Consider the following 18,637-nt stretch of genomic DNA (forward strand, 5'->3'; position numbering starts at 1 on the left):
TTCTCTTCTGATGATGTTATAAATAGAATACTGCTTGGATATAGGTTTTTTCCCCACTAGAGGTCAGGCAAGTAGAATAATGGTTGATCAAATCACTGTCACTTTGGCATACTGTTTAAAATATAATATAGCTTGTTTTGTTTATGTGTGTATAAACGCTGGTTCAAGGGATTAGGAATTGGTTCGAGGATAAATTGTGGTTGGCCCGGTGAATTTAGCATCCTGTAAAATTGGTGATTTTTGTCTGTTTTATTGTGTATATCAGTGTAGATTTTAGTGTTTTTAGTATATTAAGTATTTTATAACATAAGATATTTCAACAATAAGTATAAATTAAAAATGGTGCCAAAAATGCACAAGAAAAGTATTGCTAAACTGTAGGCGAGAACAAGAAGGCTAGTCCCACTACCAACGTTATTGGAGTTGTGGAGGAGGTTAATGAAAAAATTAACCTCCAAACAAGCAAAATCATCAGAGAAACGCCACAGGAATTACAAGAAGTCAAGAGGCATTAGGCTACATTCTTGCCTTTACTCCCCTGTTTATAGTTTCCCAGTCAGAGATTCTTCCATTAACTTTTGCTGAATTAAATCATGTTGTCTGTATATGTATCATGGATTGCTTTAATTAGATGATGAGGAAGTCTATCATTTATTAATAATATTATTATTATTATTATTTGACACCTCCAGGAAGTCCAAAGACTCATCGAGGGAGAGTGTGCCAACAGCATCGAATGATTGGTCCCCTTCCAACTACTAACCATTATCTCAAAACATTTATTGCAGTTAATTCTGTCAAATGCCTTAGAATAATCGATAAAAGCAATATGGGTTTCCACATTGCTTTCTTTAAGCTTTTCCAATAAAACTTTTAGGGTAAAGTACCCTCTCCTTAATCCATTCTGGTCTTCTCCAATCTTATCTTCATAGAAATGGGATAGTCCATTTTTCAGAATTTTACTATAAATTTTATATCCAGAGTTTAGGAGACTAATTGCTCTATAATTTTCACAGTTATTTTGCCCTTCTTGTGTACGAATAACTATTGCCTTTTGTCAATCTTTTGGTGGTGCATCACTATTCCATATTTTATTATTCTATTGATACAGGATCCAAGAGTGTCCATTGTTTCAAAATCTTTATTATGAGTCCAAAAGTTTATATAATAGCTTAGCTAGGTACTCTGATTGATGGGTAAAAGATGTGTTTTCTCTTAGATATCTATTTATTTATTTATTATTTAATATTTTAAATTTTATTTTAATTTAGATTATTTAATATTTTAAAAGTTTTAGACTGTGGGCATGTAATATTTGTTTCAAGTTCAGAGACAAGGTTGTCCCAGGACCCTCTATGTTTTTTTCTTACAGCTTGCTCTTTTTCTCTTGTATTCTATATAGTCACCTTGAGATTTTGTTGCTAAGTATTTTTTAAAAGCATTCCTTTTGTCTTCAATAATTTGGGTAATCTGATCATCCCATCTTCTAATTCCCTTTCTTCTCTGCCATTTCCTCTTCTTTCCCAGTGATTCATTGGTTACCTCCGAACCTCAACAACCACTCAACACTGTAATCAACCTTTCTTCCTTTATTTTGAAGCCTGAAGCACTAAACACACTGGCACGTGGCCACAATTTTGCCATAACTCCTAAGAAAATACCGGCCGAAGAAATAATGATTCAGATAGAATGTGGCATCCGCAACCTTCCAAACCATATCCCCAACAATATCAGACCGGATGTAGCAGGTGTTCTCACCAAAGCAAGACCACAAAAAACCAACCTATCCAAAGGAGAATATAAAGCTCTCCAAGAAATGAATAAAAACAAAGAAATAGTAATCACCAAAGCAGATAAGGGAAATGTCACTGTGGTTCTCAACCAAACCAACTACACAGGTAAGCTTAATGCATTATTGTTAGATCATCGGGCTACCTCCCTCCCTATTAAGTATAATCCCACCAACTCCCAAATTAGAACACTCCAAAGGCTCCTTAAGGTCACTTCTTGGCCTGTGGAAGTTACCAACAAACTAAAACCTTTTAACTCTAGGACCCCCCCCCCCCCCCAATATATATAGACTTTCAAAAATACATAAACAAAATGTGCCATTACGTCCCGATGGAAATGATTTGATTCTCCCACATACAAATTAGCCAAAGCGCTCACACACTATACTGGCAACACACTATCACACACAAAAAACTCAGCCCGCAAAGCCAGCATAGAAAACCTCTCACTCCAACATGCTGACATAATGGTCAATTTTGACATCTCCTCCCTATTCACAAATGTCCCACTCAAGGAAACCTTAGAGCTCATCCAAGCCAAATTTCTTCCCGATATCTCAGCCCTATTTCGTTTGGCAAGGAAAATTCTACAAACAGCAATGGATTCACCACTCTCCTCACCCCTGGCAAACTTCTTTATGGAGACATTTGAAGAGAAAGCCTTAAACTCAGCCCCACAAAAACCAACCATTTGGCTTCACTATGTTGATGATGTGTTGTTTATTATTTTAACGGTATAATAGAACACAGAAACTAAGTAAATAAATAATTTATTAACTTGATGCTGATATTTCGCTGGTGTTATAACCAGCATCTTCAGAGCACAAAAACACTGTTTGTCACAATACGCGAGACTAAAACAATATGGTGTACTTAAACAAAATTGTAGCAGCAACACAAAGACTAGAGTCCTGATTTTGGCGCCCTCTATCTGAAAAAAAAAAAAAAAAAAAGCTATCATATATTACTAGAGTCCTAGAAAAGTGCTAGTTTTTTCTTAATATGACTGTCTCCTAGATCTTCGGCAAGTTAATACAGCCATATTTGTTGAGATTTGGAGTGTGTTTTAGGGCTTCTGTCGCCTCTAAGAACAATCTCTCTGATTTATACGGGTTTCTGTGTAGTACTTTTGTGTTTTTCCAGTTGATCCTGTGTGCCGGGGTATCCAGAGCATGGTCTGCTAGGCCCGACTTCCCATAATGATAATTCCGGACGTATCTTTTATGTTCGCTGATGCGGATGTTCACAGTTCTTCCTGTTTGACCGTAGTAGGCTTGATTGCATGAGCAGGGTACTTGGTAGACTCCTGGATGTGATAAAGGAGGAATGCTGTCCTTGGGTGAGCGGATGAGGGTGGCTAATTTGCTACATGGTCTGAATGTAGTGCGTAGTTTATGTTTATTGAGAATTCTTGAGATCTTTTCGGATGTGCCTTTAATGTAAGGGATGGTGACTGTTTTGTTGTAGTTCTCTGTGGTGGATGGTGGGAGGGGTTTCTTAGGAGTGTTTAGTATTTTGTTTATTTTATGTGGATTGTAGCCATTGGCCAAGAAGGTGTGGCGTAAGTGAGTCAGTTCAGCAGTAAGAGCCTTGTCATTGGAACAGATTGCTCTCGCTCTATGGGTTAGCGTTTTTAATATGCCATATTGTTGAGAAGGATGATGGTGTGATTGTTTGTGTAAGTATCTGCCTGTATGTGTGGGTTTTCTAAAAACTGAAAATGATAAGGAACCATCTGGGAGATGTGTGATGAGTGTATCCAGGAAGGGCAGACAGTTGTTGGCTTCCAGTTCCATAGTAAAGTGGATTTTTGGATGTTGGCTATTTAAATGTGCTAAGAATGTTTTCAATGTCTCAGGGCCATGTGGCCAAATAGCAAGCACATCATCAACATAGCGTAGCCAAAGTGTTGGTTTGAGAGTGGCTGTATTGATTGCTTGTTTTTCCAGGTGTTCTACGTAAAAGTTGGCTGGGGGGGGGAAGGGGGGAGCCCATGGCTGTCCCATCAATTTGTTTGTATATTTTCCCTTTCCATGTGAAATATCCTGCATGTATTGTGAATTTGAATAGTTCAAATATATCAGGGGGGAAGTGTGACTTCAGTAGATTGAGGGTTTCTATTAGTGGTACATTTGTGAATAGTGAAGTGATGTCAAAGCTTACTATTAAGTCTGAGCTTTTTAGGGCAAGGTGTTGTAAGATGCTTTTTAGGTGTGCTGAATTTTTGACAAAGGAGGGAGAATTGTTTGTGAGAGTGGCTAGTAGCTTAGCTAAATGTCTAGCCAGTTTGTATGTGGGACTATTTATATTGTCCACAATTGGGCGTAGGGGTGTGCCTTGTTTGTGAATTTTTGGTGCTCCATAGATCCTCGGTGTTTTAACATGGAAGGGTTTGAGTTTGTTAACTGTGTCTTTGGGCCAGGAAGTGACTTTTTTCAATAATTTTCGTGCCTTATTCTTTTGTGTGTTGGTGGGATTGCGATCTATAATTTTGTATGTTGACTGATCTTGTAATAGTGTGTGCATTTTGTTTTCATATTCAGTTGTGTCCATCACCATGGTTGCTATTTGGCCACATGGCCCTGAGACATTGAAAACATTCTTATCACATTTAAATAGCCAATATCCAAAAATCCACTTTACTATGGAACTGGAAGCCAACAACTGTCTGCCCTTCCTGGATACACTCATCACACGTCTCCCAGATGGTTCCTTATCGTTTTCAGTTTTTAGAAAACCCACACATAAGCAGATACTTACACAAACAATCACACCATTGTTGGATTCTAATTATGTAGAAAATAGAATAAATGTTATTTGATTCAGAATCCAACATGATTTTCCGTCACAAGAACTATATTTGTAAATATTATTTGATGTAAATAACATATATTATAAATTAATATCATATAACTACCTTAATTATGTCAAATATTTAAGTGCTTAATCAAAGAAATGTTTTAATGGTAAATAGATTCTGTATTAAATATTATTAAGCTGTTTTGTTTATTGTTTAGTCAATATTGTAAGAACTTATATTTGTAATTTAACTACGCATTTATTGGAATGCAAATATTCTATTTATTCTTTTCATGAAAGTTAACGTTATGTAATAACTGAATGTAGTTATATAACCTAATGTAACATTCGTGAGAATGTTTACGTCTATCGGTTGTCATAGAGACGCGTGAAAATAAACGAGCGCGTGTGAGGGGAGCGTTTGTAGAGGAGAAGAGAAAATAGATACGTAGTAGTAAGTAGGGAGTCGGAACGGAACTTTGGAACTATAAGGTAGCAAGGAAGTAAACTAAAGAAGTAGAAGTAATTAAAAGATTCCTAAGGATAGGAGTTGAGTAGATATTTTTTTTATAAGTGAATCTTATAGTTGGCTGAAAGCAAAATCAGCCGTAGTAATAAAAGAAAATTATTGCCGTAATCGGATAATTAGAGAACTGGACATTCAACGAAGAATTCTGAATAAATCCAGTCAGTTTACAATTACGACTTATTTCTATACTACGAAAAAGGAATTGTACGGAGTTAAACTAGTTGATGAATGAAAAATAAGAATAATTAATGTACCTTATAGTTGTTATCTGGAGTTTTTGAATCGCGATTAGTAATGTTTTAGTTATTTAGTGTCTCGCAAGTGTGATAAATACAATTTGAAAGTGTGCTCACAAAATATTGGAAGTACTGAAGATTATTTCTGGTAAGGACAGTCATATTAGTTTATTTCAGTGTATGAAGATTTAAGTATTAGTTCCGTTGCGCTGTTTCTAACATTAACTGTAGCATACCATCGAGGCTGAGAGTTGAAAATATAGTTACATTGAAATAATATCTGCCATTGTTAGTGCCTGTTATGAGTTAATCATAGAGTGTAGCTGAGAGATACATGGAAACTGATTAAATAAGAAATCCTATTGAAATAAGTTGGGTATAGGAACTTTGTGATTCTGAAACTGTGAATTTGTATGTGAAAGTTTGGAAGATTGGATTAATATGAATGACTTGATATGCTAACTTGACTGGTTTGTCATATTTAGAAGTGGAATTTATGTAATTGTTATATAACCATATATTAAATGTTTTGTTTGTTAATTTAAATATTGTGTTTGCCTGAATTTCTTTTTACTGCACCGTTCACAAAAATTCGGATCTAGCGGGAATCCCAGAAGGAAAGAAAATAAATACCATCGGCCTGAATGAGTGAAAAGACTGCTAACTAATTTTGAATTAATCCTACTAATCCATATAGACTTATCTAAGGATAGAGTGGCGCAATATAATAGAAATTTCTCTACCCTTAGATCAGTGATTAATTTGCAATTAGTTTTCCTTATTTGATGAAAGTGACTTTTAGCAAGATGGCGGATTCGAACGTCAAGAGAACATGTCATGACACCATCATCCTTCTCAACAATATGGCATATTAAAAACGCTAACCCATAGAGCAAGAGCAATCTGTTCCAATGACAAGGCTCTTACTGCTGAACTGACTCACTTACGCCACACCTTCTTGGCCAATGGCTACAATCCACATAAAATAAACAAAATACTAAACACTCCTAAGAAACCCCTCCCACCATCCACCACAGAGAACTACAACAAAACAGTCACCATCCCTTACATTAAAGGCACATCCGAAAAGATCTCAAGAATTCTCAATAAACAAACTACGCACTACATTCAGACCATGTAGCAAATTAGCCACCCTCATCCACTCACCCAAGGACAGCATTCCTCCTTTATCACATCCAGGAGTCTACCAAGTACCCTGCTCATGCAATCAAGCGTACTACAGTCAAACAGGAAGAACTGTGAACATCCGCATCAGCGAACATAAAAGATACGTCCGGAATTATCATTATGGGAAGTCGGGCCTAGCAGACCATGCTCTGGATACCCCGGCACACAGGATCAACTGGAAAAACACTAAAGTACTACACAGAAACCCGTATAAATCAGAGAGATTGTTCTTAGAGGCGACAGAAGCCCTAAAACACACTCCAAATCTCAACAAATATGGCTGTATTAACTTGCCGAAGATCTGGGAGACAGTCATATTAAGAAAAAACTAGCACTTTTCTAGGACTCTAGTAATATATGATAGCTTTTTTTTTTTTTTTTTTTCAGATAGAGGGCGCCAAAATCAGGACTCTAGTCTTTGTGTTGCTGCTACAATTTTGTTTAAGTACACCATATTGTTTTAGTCTCGCGTATTGTGACAAACAGTGTTTTTGTGCTCTGAAGATGCTGGTTATAACACCAGCAAAATATCAGCATCAAGTTAATAAATTAATTATTTACTTAGTTTCTGTGTTCTATTATACCGTTAAAATAATAAACAACATATTCGACGAACACATAAGTCTGTCCACACGTTTACGTTGATGATGTGTTTGCTATTTGGCCACATGGCTCAGATACACTCCACTCCTTAACACATTTAAACAACCAACACCCCAGAATCTGGTTCACATTGGAAAAAGAGGAAAAACAACAGTCTCCCTTTCCTAGACACTCTAATCACTCGCCAGCTTGGTGGATCTTTAGTTTTCTCTGTTTACAGAAAACCCACCCATAGGCAGATATATTCAGCAACAATCCCCCCCCCCCAACAAAATGGGATTATAAAAACACTATATAACAGGGCAAAATCTGTTCAGATGACAATGCTCTAACCCTGAACTAAACCACATTCTTAACACTTTCTTAGCCAATGGCTACAACCCCCAAAAAATATTAAAACCAGTTAACCACAATCCCCCCCCCCTCTTTCATAACAAAGATTACACTAAATCCATCACCATGCCCTATATCCAGTGCACCTCTGAAAAGTTAACCCAAATCTTAAAAAAATATGACCTGACTTTTTGTTACAAACCATATAAGAAATTGGCATCCCTTATCTGCTCCACCAAAGACCAACCACTTCCCCCTAGACTTACCTGGGGTATACCAGGTCTTTTGTAGCTGTAAACTGTCCTACTTTGGCCAAACAGGCAGGACAGCAAACGTCAGGATTTCGGAACACAAAGACTACATCCGGTTTCACCAATACAGCCACTCTGGGCTTGCAGACCATGCTCTGGATACCCACCACGGAATACGTTGGAAGAAAGCCAAGATAATACACCACAGCAAATTTAAATATGAAAGATTGATCATGGAATCAGCCTCAGCTCCAAAAAATTTCCAAACCTCAACAAATTTGAGTGCATGAGACTGTCCCAAATTTGGGAAGCTTGCATCTTGAGAACTTCAGCCCAACAGCCAAGACAACCCAATATAGCCCACCAGGTGGCACCTTTAGGACTCTAGGAACAACAGTAGTTTTCTCTCATCTGTCTCATTTGCTTCTTTGTAGTGCCTGCATGCATGTGTCAGTTATACATTCCCATGAAGATGGCAATGTGACATTGCCAAAATACAGGAGGTATTTATTAAAATTTCTTTTAATTAATATTCCAGTATACGTTGTAAATTCCTTAAATAATTTAATAGTCGTGTTACCAATGTATAAGCCTATCTACAAGAATTACAGCATGCTAGCAATTGCACTTTTTCTCTTGTATTCTATCTAGTCATCTTGAGATTTTATTGCTAAGTATTTTAAAAGCATTCCTTTTGTCTTCCAATAATTTGGGTGATCTGATCATCCCATCTTCTAATTCCCTTTCTTCTCTGCCATTTCCTCTCCTTTCCCAGTGATTCATTGAAGACAAAAGCATTCCTTTTGTCTTCAATAATTTGGGTGATCTGATCATCTCATCTTCTAATTCCCTTTCTTCTCTGCCATTTCCTCTCCTTTCCCAGTGATTCATTGGCTGCGTCCATTATAATTGTTTTGATGTTATTTCGTTCTCCCTCGACAGTTTTGGCTAAGTTTATATTTTCTATATTTTCATTAATTCTTTTTTTATATAGAGCCATTTAATGCTAGGGTCATTTAAAAGGCCAATCTTAAAAAGTTCCTGTTCAGATGAATGAGCTTTTATCATTAATCATTGAGGTGGGAATCTTAGGTTTGAAACAAGAAGAAAGTGGTCTGTTTCTAATTCACAACCTCTGTATACTCTTGTATCTAGAATGATGCAAGTTTCTAAACTGAAAATATCAACAGAAGCTATGCATTCCTTAATTAAACAAAAAAATACTTTAAGTAACTGAAAATAGCAGCATATCAATTGTTTTTAAGAGATTGCATGTCTATGTGCTTCTTAACAGAACTCCTGTTTCATTCCTTAATTAGCAGAAAGTCTATATTACTGTGGACCCATTTAATTGAAAAGACTAGGAGGGTGTCATATAAAAAAAAACTTCTTTAAAAAGACACCATTTATGATAGATAAAAAACATTCCTAGGTAGATAAACTTTCATTAAATAAAGAAAAAAAATTTGCAAAGTTATATCTGATTTTGTAACATCAGCTTACCAATAACAGTTTGCCTGGAATCATCTTTCATTGATAACAACTGCTCTCTAGAAAGAAAAAGAATTCATTAATGATATTCTTAAAAATAATTTTCTCAAACTAAGATGTTACAGCATAAAAAACTTTCATGACATACACCATTTTCATTCTTAACCCACATATACAGTTTATGAAAAATTAACTCGACTATTTAAATTAAAAACACAGTGGGTGTTTACTGTGATTAACTGGAAGAAACATCAATATAAGTAAATTTATAAGTAAATTTCATAACTGGCAAGTAATGTGGACCCATGTTTTTTAACAAGAAAATGATTTCAATTGTTTCTTTATGTTGCTATTACATAAATGTATAGATGATATTTTAAAAACTAATAAATTTAATTTATAACAAAGGAGAATTACCAAAAGATTTTGACCTTAATATTTATACCTATACCAAAGAAAAGTAATGCAGTGAAGTGCAAGGACCTTAGAACAATAAGCTTCATTTTCCATACATCAAAAATACTTATGAGAATCCTAACACAGAGAATTGCACCGTTTCAGGAAGGGTAAGGAAACAAGAGATGTGATTGGACTGCTAAGAATAATAAGTGAAAGAAGTTTGGAAGTGAATAAAGAAGTAAATATCTGTTATATAGATTTTGAAAAAGTTTTTGACATTGTAAAATGGGATAAGATGGTGGAAGTAATGGAAAAGATTGGTATAGATTGGAAAGACAGAAGGCTAATTATTTCACTATATATGAGACAAATTGCCATGGTGAGAGACATATGGTACAACAGAACGAGGTAGCATTGGACGAGGAATAAGACAAGGCTGTTTTTTTGTCACCAATTTTGTTCAATATGTATTCTGAAGTAATATTAAAAGAAACATTAGAGAATGCAGAAGAAGGAATAAAGATAGGAGGTAAATTTGCAATGCGATACGCAGATAAAGCATTATTATCAAACAGTGAGGAAGGATTACAATATCTGCTGAACAGATTACTGGAATCCTGTATCAATTATGGAATGAAAATCAACATAAGCAAAACAAAAGTAATGAAATTAACAAGGAAAGAGACAACTATGGATGTAAGAATAAATGGAAAAGAACTAAATCAAGAAAAGGACATTTAAATATCTAGGAAGTGCAATTAGCAGTGATAGAAGATGTATAAGTGACATAAAAGCAAGAATAGTGATGGAAAAAGATACCTTTAATAGAAAATGAAATTTACTCAGAAGTAAAATGGATAGAAATTTAAAGAAAAGACTAATAAAATGTTATGTGTGGAGTGATGTCTTATATGAAGCTGAAACCTGAACATTGATGAAAAAAAGAAATTAGCTTTGAGATGTGGATTTGGAGAAGGATGGAAAAAATAAAATGGACAGATAAAATAATGAAGAGGTCTTAAAAAGAATAGAGGAAGAAAGGAATCTGTTAAAAAAGGATAAAAAGAAGAAAGGGAAATTGGATTGAACATATCCTGAGACTCGACCTGAAATTGGTGATTGTCTATCTTTATTGTTTTCCCCTTAGAAAATTAGTGTTTTGTAGTATACTAGTGTAGATTATAGTGTTTTTTAGTGTATTTGGTATTTTATCACATATTTTTATTAGATATTTCCATATTTAGTATACCTTTGAAATGGTGCCAAAAAAGGGCAAGAAATTCAATGCTAAAAAAAGCACCGCAAGAGAGAACAAGAAGGTTAGCCCTCCTAACGAGGTTATTGAGGAAGGTAATGAAAATGAATTAACCTCCAAAATAGTGAAGTTGAAGCAGATCATCAGAGAGACAACGCAAGAATTGCAAAAAGTTGAGAAACGTTTAAATGAACCGAAGGAGAAAAAGAAAAATTAAACAGGAAAAAAAGAAAACAAAGCAAGGAAACAGATAAGTCAGGAAATAACGGAAATCAAGTAAGTGACGTTGTTAGTAAAAAGAAAGAAATTATTTGGTATAGTGGCTCTATAATAAAACATGCTATAGATGAGCGAGTTATAACATAGTTTTCCAGCAGTGAAAATTAATAATATAAAGGAAGCAATTCAAAATCAGAAAAGAAAAATAAACGAAACTGTAGTTGTAGTAGCTACGAATGATTTAACTTGCAATAAGTTCAGTATGAGAGAGAACATGAAAGGGTTGTGGAGTCAGTTTGAGGGAAGATTGGATTTGTATAAGAGAGATGGCCTACAACTGAATATGTTTGGTATCAGGAGTCTAGAAAAACTATAACTGGTATGAGACCTAACACAGAGTCAGGGAAACTAAGTTATAAAGGGAGGAATGGTGTGAATGTGAGTGTAAGAGCGGCAATGTTATATAACTGTGTTAATGACGAGAATGGGCTTTGTCATGGAAATATTGACAAGGAGAGATGATTTTGGCTTTGTGTTTGTCCGGTTTGGAACCATCATACATGTGCAAAGATGTCTACATGTGTAAAGCATTAGAGAATAATAGAAATCAGCAAGTTGTCCAACTGTGTCAGGCACACTGCAGACAAGACAATACAAAAGAACAAACAGGTAGATTATTAGGTCTGTACACAAATACTAGAAGTATCAGAAACAAATGGATAGAGTTTGTTGCCTTAGTCAATATGTTGCGACCTCAGATTGTAGGTATTAGTGAAACCTGGCTATCAGAATCAGACCTACTAACTGATATCGAGTGTCAAGAGTACAGTATTTTTAGGAAGGATAGAGAGGAGGGAGCATGCTGCTAATGATATCGGATGACTTGAATCCAGTTAGAGTTAAGCCCTATGACTGTAGTACTCTCTCTCTCTCTCTCTTCTTAATCCTCTTCACTCCACCTGGGAGCATTGGTCTTCCACCAAACTTTGTTTGCTCACACTTCGATAAAGGATTACTCTAAATTAATTATAGTCTAACCAAGTGAAAAATAAACTTTCAACATCTTTTTTCTAGGTCCAGAGTAATTTAATAAAAAGGTGGCACACCGTTTGGCAACTCCTATAGCTAAAGATGACCTGCCATTGCTTCTGCCTGGTATCTCCATCTCTGGGTCTGGGTCCCACTGAAGTGATCTCAATAAAGGTCAAAACTAGTCTGGGTAGTGGCCCTTCCCTTAATGAATAACATTATGTATATCCGTAAGGAGATGTGTTTTGCATTATGGGAGATACCGAGATAGGAGTGATGTTGGCTTGCTCCACCTTTGCTGCGAGTTGCCCAGTGCTGTACTACCTTACCCCAGTCCTGAAGATATTTTCAGGCGCAAACTTTTTGCTCACACTTGGATAAAAGATTAAACTAAATTTATTAAAATAGAGTAGAAGTCAAATGGATGTGTAATTTTATTAAGCAAGAGATTCGTAAGAAAAGGACGATGCGAAAGGGATGTGAACATTATAAGCAGCGGGCTATAATAGTCAACTGTATTATGGAAAGCAAAGTCTGAGTATGAAAAGAAACTGGCTCTGCGTGCTAAAGACAATCCACAAGAATTCTATCGATATACTGCAAGTAAAAGAAAGAATTAATATGAAAGAATAACTCTTCTAAATCCTGATATCATGAGAGTTACAGATGCAGAAGAGATTGTTCAGTTAATTAATGCCCAGTAATTAATGCCCATTTTGTTAAAAGTTATCAACCTGGTGTATGCAACATTCAGCTCACTGTTACCTCTTCACTAGATGAAGAAATGCAGGTGTATGAGGACGAGGTATTAGAGCTGTTGCACAAATTGAATAAGAATTCAGCAACAAGGACTGATGGGATATCAGCATGTGTGCTAAAAGAGTGTTCACCTGAATTGGCCATTCCTTTGACCAGGCTGTTTAATATGAGTCTCAGAACAGTGAAGATTCCGCAGGAATGAAAGGAGTGTATGGTAATTCCATTGCACAAGGGTGGTGCAAAGACCGATGTATCCAACTATCAACCAATTAGTATCTCAGGAGTGGTGGTGAAGATTTTGGAAAAATTGGGCAGGGCTTGCATTCAGAAATGGGTTGAATGAATGAATGAAGTGAATCTCCAATACAACTTATTTATTAATTATTATTATTTCGGGCTACTCCAGGGAGTCCTTAGACTCATCGAGGGAGGCCCTAAACATCATGTCCACACAACTATTCGACATTCTCACAGTATCTATCATACCTTGCCTTGAACTCGCTCACTGTCATAGCACCCACAACAGACTCTGGCAGCTTATTCCACTCATTTACCACTCTAAAAGTAAAGAACCCGGCTCTAACACCCCTGCTAACCACACTCTTGCCCAGCTTCCATAGGTGTCCCCTAGTTCTCCCACCACCAGTCCTGATCTCAAAAATATCCTCTGAATTAATCCTATAGAATCCTTTTAGCAATTTGAATGTCTCAATCATATCTCCCCTTTTCCACCTATCAACTAGTTTCTGCAACCCACAAATCTTCAACCTGTTCTCATATGGTTCATTCCATAGACTGTTATCATCTTTTGATCAATTACTGACCATTTACGAAAAACAAAACTACATTAGAGCCTACCAGTTTCGCCAGCAAACTGTCTGGCTTTTTCAAGGCATTTACGGAGACATGAAAACTAGTAAATGTAAAAACTAGTTAATAACCGGTGGAAGCCTCAACAGAAATCAGGGTGCAATCCTAAACAGTTCGTGGAAAACTCTGATCCTCTCTCTAAATCAATCTGAACTACAGCTAGCCAGTAATCACATTACACATTTACAACAAACACGCATGCATGATAATGAATAAGAACAATAAGTTCTCTCTGTCACGTGAACATGTAACTTTAGCTACTAGTTGGTTTACAACGTTTTTTATGTTCCTTTCAATTTGCATTTACTAGTTTTCATGTCTCCGTAAACGCCTTGAAAAAGCCAGACAGTTTGCTGGCGAAACTGGTAGGCTCTAATGTAGTTTTGTTTTTCGTAAATGGTCAGTAATTAATAAATAAGTTGTATTTGAATTATATAAATGACCAAATATGTTTAGTTTAGAAGTGAATCTCTACTTTGCAATGAACTGCATGCATTTACTAAGGGAAGGTCATGTTTTAGCAACTTGCTCACATTCTATAACAATGTTACCAATGAACCAGACAAGGGGAATGGATATACCAAGATACTTTTGGATTGTGCTAAGGGTTTTAACCGAATACAATTTGTTAAAAGCCTTATGGGAGATTGCTGCATAAATTGGAGAAAATGGGTTTGGGTTATAGAATATTAGCATGGATAAGAGGATGGCTGACTGACATATCAAAGTGGTATACAGGCAATGTGAGTCTGCAAGATTTAAAGTAACTTGTGGTGTACCACAAGGATCAGTGCTTGGTCCACTGTTATTCAATCAGTACATTAATGATATTGGGAAGGATTTGACAAGTGACATACAGCTATTTGCTGATGATGATGCAAAGATAGGGAGGGAAATCAGGAATGCTGCTCATATGCAGTACTTGCAGAATGATTTGAATACACTGGAATTGTGGGCATGGGAAAATGGATGTCAGAAAGTGTAAAGTCATTCACTTCGGCATGATTAGATATCCAATGGGATAAGGCTAGAAGAAACTGATGAGGTTAGGGATCTTGGAGTGTTAATAGACAGGAAGTTGAAGTTCAAGGGTCATGTGGCAAAGATTGCAAATACAACGCAAAAGATAATTGCAATGCTGAAATGAACGTTCACATGTAAAGATAAGGGTGTTATTTTGTCTCTTTAAAAGGCCTTGATAAGACCTCACTTGGACCATAATGTGCAGGTCTGGTCTCCACTGTGATTCTGATATATTGGAGAGAACAAAGGAGAGCGCTAAAAATGATATCAGGATTGTGGAATACTGATTATGAAGACAGATTGAGAATTTGTAGACTGTAGACACTTGCAAACAGGAGAAAGAGGGGAGATATGATTGAGACTTGCAAACTTCTGAAAGGGTCATACAGGATTTCAAATGATGAAATTTTTCAATTTATGGAGGGTGGGGAAAGGATGAGAGGACATCATTGGAAGTTGAGAATGAAGGCTGCTAAGAAGGGAGTGAGGACTAGATTTTTCTCTCAGAGGGTGGTGCATGATTGAAATGGATGTTGTGAGTGCAAGCAGTGTGAATGAATTCAAGAATAATTATGATAGCTGGTGTGTGTAGCATGTGGCCTCGATGAGTCTCTGACTCCCTGGAAATCTCTCTCTTAATAATAATAATAATAATAAATGGAATAATCAGAGATGCCACTGAAGGTAAAATAGAAGGAAACAGACCTACAGGAAGAGTAAGGAAAACAATGCTAGATGACATGCTGAATGGAAACAGATACACAACCTTGAAAGAGAAGGCTCAGAACAGAAGAAAGTGGAAGGAAAATTTCTGCTACTAAAAGAAGAACCTGCTCAACTGCAGAATACTAAAGAAGAAAAAGATATTTTAATAAAGAATGGGAAAGAAAAAAAATGTTATGACTTTTCATTTCCCAAGAATATGCATATAAAAATAAACACAACCGTAAATTACTTAAATAATTTTTTTTTTAAATTTGAAAAATTTAAATTCAAAACATATTTCAGAAAACCTGCTCAAAAAAGAAAAAAATCAATACTTGGAAACTACTGTCATTGCATTGTAATAAAAAAAAAACTTGGAAAAAAGATGTCAAATTGGCATACACAACACTCCCATGCAGGGCCACCGAGAGAAATTTTAGGGCCCGTGAGAAGTCTGTGGTCCGGGCCCCACTTTTTTAAGTGGGGCCCGGACCACAAGTTTCTCCTTTCATTTTTGATTTCCAGATTTATGATGATACATTTCTGTTGGTCAAATTTTTATTATTAAAAATATAATTTTAATAATTAAAAAATCAAATTAATAAGAATACTTTTATTTTTTAGCGCACGGCCTACACTATACAGTTGCACACTTTAGAAACAATCACAAAACCATCATCTATGAAAATACTAACAAGAACAAAACATAACATTACTGTTAATGCAATTACTAGCTAGTGCTAGCGTAGCCGACTGTAACAATCTTGCACCAATGCCTATTGATGTCATCACCCGCTATAACTACAGCTATCTGAGCCGAGAGAATCGGTGTCTTCCGGTCACTCACGGCGAGCTAAAGAGCTTAGCCGTCTGTCTAAAACAAAACACAGTATCCTTTTCGATATGCCATTATCCTTCATCATTGTTGTATTATTACGAGAATTAAAACCATGCATTATAAACACAGTTATGTGACACGTCGAGCCCTTTTCGATGCTGGGCCTGTGACAAAAGTCTGAGATGTCACTCCCTCTCGGCGGCCCTGCTCCCATGTTAATCTTTTTCAGCTTGTTCAGTGGTAAAATTTCATATTTGAATCCATAAAATTTTTTCATGATTTAACAGTTTTGATTTTATTATTATTATTTGGTAACCTCCGTGGAGTCAACATACTCATCATGGGATGCCCACTCAACCAGCAACATGTCTATCATAATGAGCTTTGTAGTTATTTACACCCCCTGCCCTCAGGCAATGAATTCCACTCACTAACAATTCTCCACGTAAAAAATTACTCCTTACATCCTTCTTCATCACAACTTTATACAACTTCCAGGGATGGCCTCTCATTCTTCCCATCTTAAGGTCCACTCTTTTTATAATTTCTTCTATATTAATCTGATAGAATCTCATAACTAACTTGAAGGTCTCTATCATATCTCATCTTTTCTTCCTATCCAACAACCTCTGTAATCCATATTCTCTCAAATGCCAACACTACAGAGTCCTGATATCACTTTGGTTATTTGTCTTTGGACCCACTGGTGTTTCCACATCACAATGAAAACTAGGTGACCAAATCTGAGCACAATATTCATATGTGGTCTGACCAATGCCCTATATAGAAGCACCACCACTTCCTTATCAATACAAGTCAATGTACTTTTTATCATAGCAGCTATACGACGTGCAGTCTTTGCAAAACGTGTGATATGCTCGTGAAACTTCAGTCCACCATCACTCCAAGATCCCAAATCTCATCCACTTTCTGAAACACAGCTCCACCAATAACAGTATGTAGCCTTATATCTCTATATCCCAAGCTGTAACACCTTGCATATATTAACATTAAAATTGCAACCCCACTCATATGTCCAATCTGTCTATTCAAATCTTCCTGTAGAGAATTAACATTAGCACTACTCCTGATAATTCTACCTATCTTTGCATCATCAACGAACAGATTCAACATTACAGACCCAAGAACAGAACCCTGAGGCATGCCACTGGTCCCCTTCCTTTTCTGAGACACAGCTCCATCATACACAACTTGTTCAGAGAGCCAATCCACGATCCATCTAACCAATATATTATCTAGTCCTATCCTCTGCAGCTTGTACACTACTTATCATGTGGTAATCTATCAAATGCTTTTGCAAAGTCCAAGAAAATCATTGTATATGATTCTCCCTTATCCAACACATTTGTCACCTTATCAGAAAACATAACCAGATTGCTTAAACAAGACCTGCCCTTCACAAACTTAGTAGACCATTATAGAGAATCTTACATTCATCAACCCAATCCTGGATTCTATTTCTAACCAATCTTTCCAACACTTTGTTCATAACTGCAGATATAGGAAGGTCTATAATTGGAAATTTCTATTCTCAAAGCATGTTTGTGGAGAGGCATTATTTTGCCTTATTTCAACTCCTTAGGTTCTTCCCCACTGCAAGACTCATTAAATAACCAGGACAAGAGCATGGCTAACTCTTTTGCAAATTCTTTAAAAATACTTAATTTCCCGACATTTCAATCTTCATATTAAGGTCATCATCTGGAGTATACACATATATATACAGAAACAAGCTACATTATATTTCACACAGTATGCTACAGAGACAATGATTTGATCAACTCATCAAATCATTGTCTCTTTAACATAACGTGTGAAATAAAATATAGGTTGTTTCTGTATACATATATACGTGTATACTCCAGATGATGACCTTAATATGAAAGACATATGTCAGGAATTAAAATAAAAATATCATTATTTCTAACACGGTTGTAGTGTCCATAATTTATCTAAAATGATTGATGCACCTCTGATTCTTTCACCTTTAATTCTCCTAATTCTTGCCTCCCTTCTACATGTTGCACAGAATCATTCACACCACTATGATATGCACTGATGAAGTATTCATTAAATAATTCCACTATATCATCTGCTATGGTTACTCTGCTACCATAACCATTCATCAGCATCAACCTATCATAATTATTTTGACTCTTGCTTGCCACATTAGGAGAAAAATTCCCATGGATTAGCTTTGACCTGACTAACCAATCTCCTCTCAATTCTTCTTTTTCTTTTATAATCATGCTTGTCACTTTTCTGGCCTGTACTTTATATTCCTCATGCATCTGTTTAC

The 18,637-nt window shown here is 36.0% G+C and overlaps 1 protein-coding gene across 2 annotated transcripts in view; it reads right to left on the reverse strand.

Moving 5' to 3' along the window:
• The window catches only part of TBC1D23 (TBC1 domain family member 23), a 417,318-nt gene that overhangs the window by 280,796 nt on the left and 117,885 nt on the right, over nt 1-18,637 (reverse strand). For both annotated transcript variants that reach the window (XM_090412602.1, XM_090412603.1), the window contains exon 7: nt 9,233-9,279. In XM_090412602.1, the coding sequence (XP_090268728.1) occupies nt 9,233-9,279 (47 nt within the window). The remainder of the gene's footprint in view (nt 1-9,232; nt 9,280-18,637) is intronic.

The sequence above is a fragment of the Typopeltis vanoorti genome, chromosome 23 (genome assembly GCF_054136105.1).
Source record: "Typopeltis vanoorti isolate ZY-2024b chromosome 23, IOZ_Tvanoo_1.0, whole genome shotgun sequence".
Lineage (NCBI taxonomy): Eukaryota > Metazoa > Arthropoda > Arachnida > Uropygi > Thelyphonidae > Typopeltis > Typopeltis vanoorti.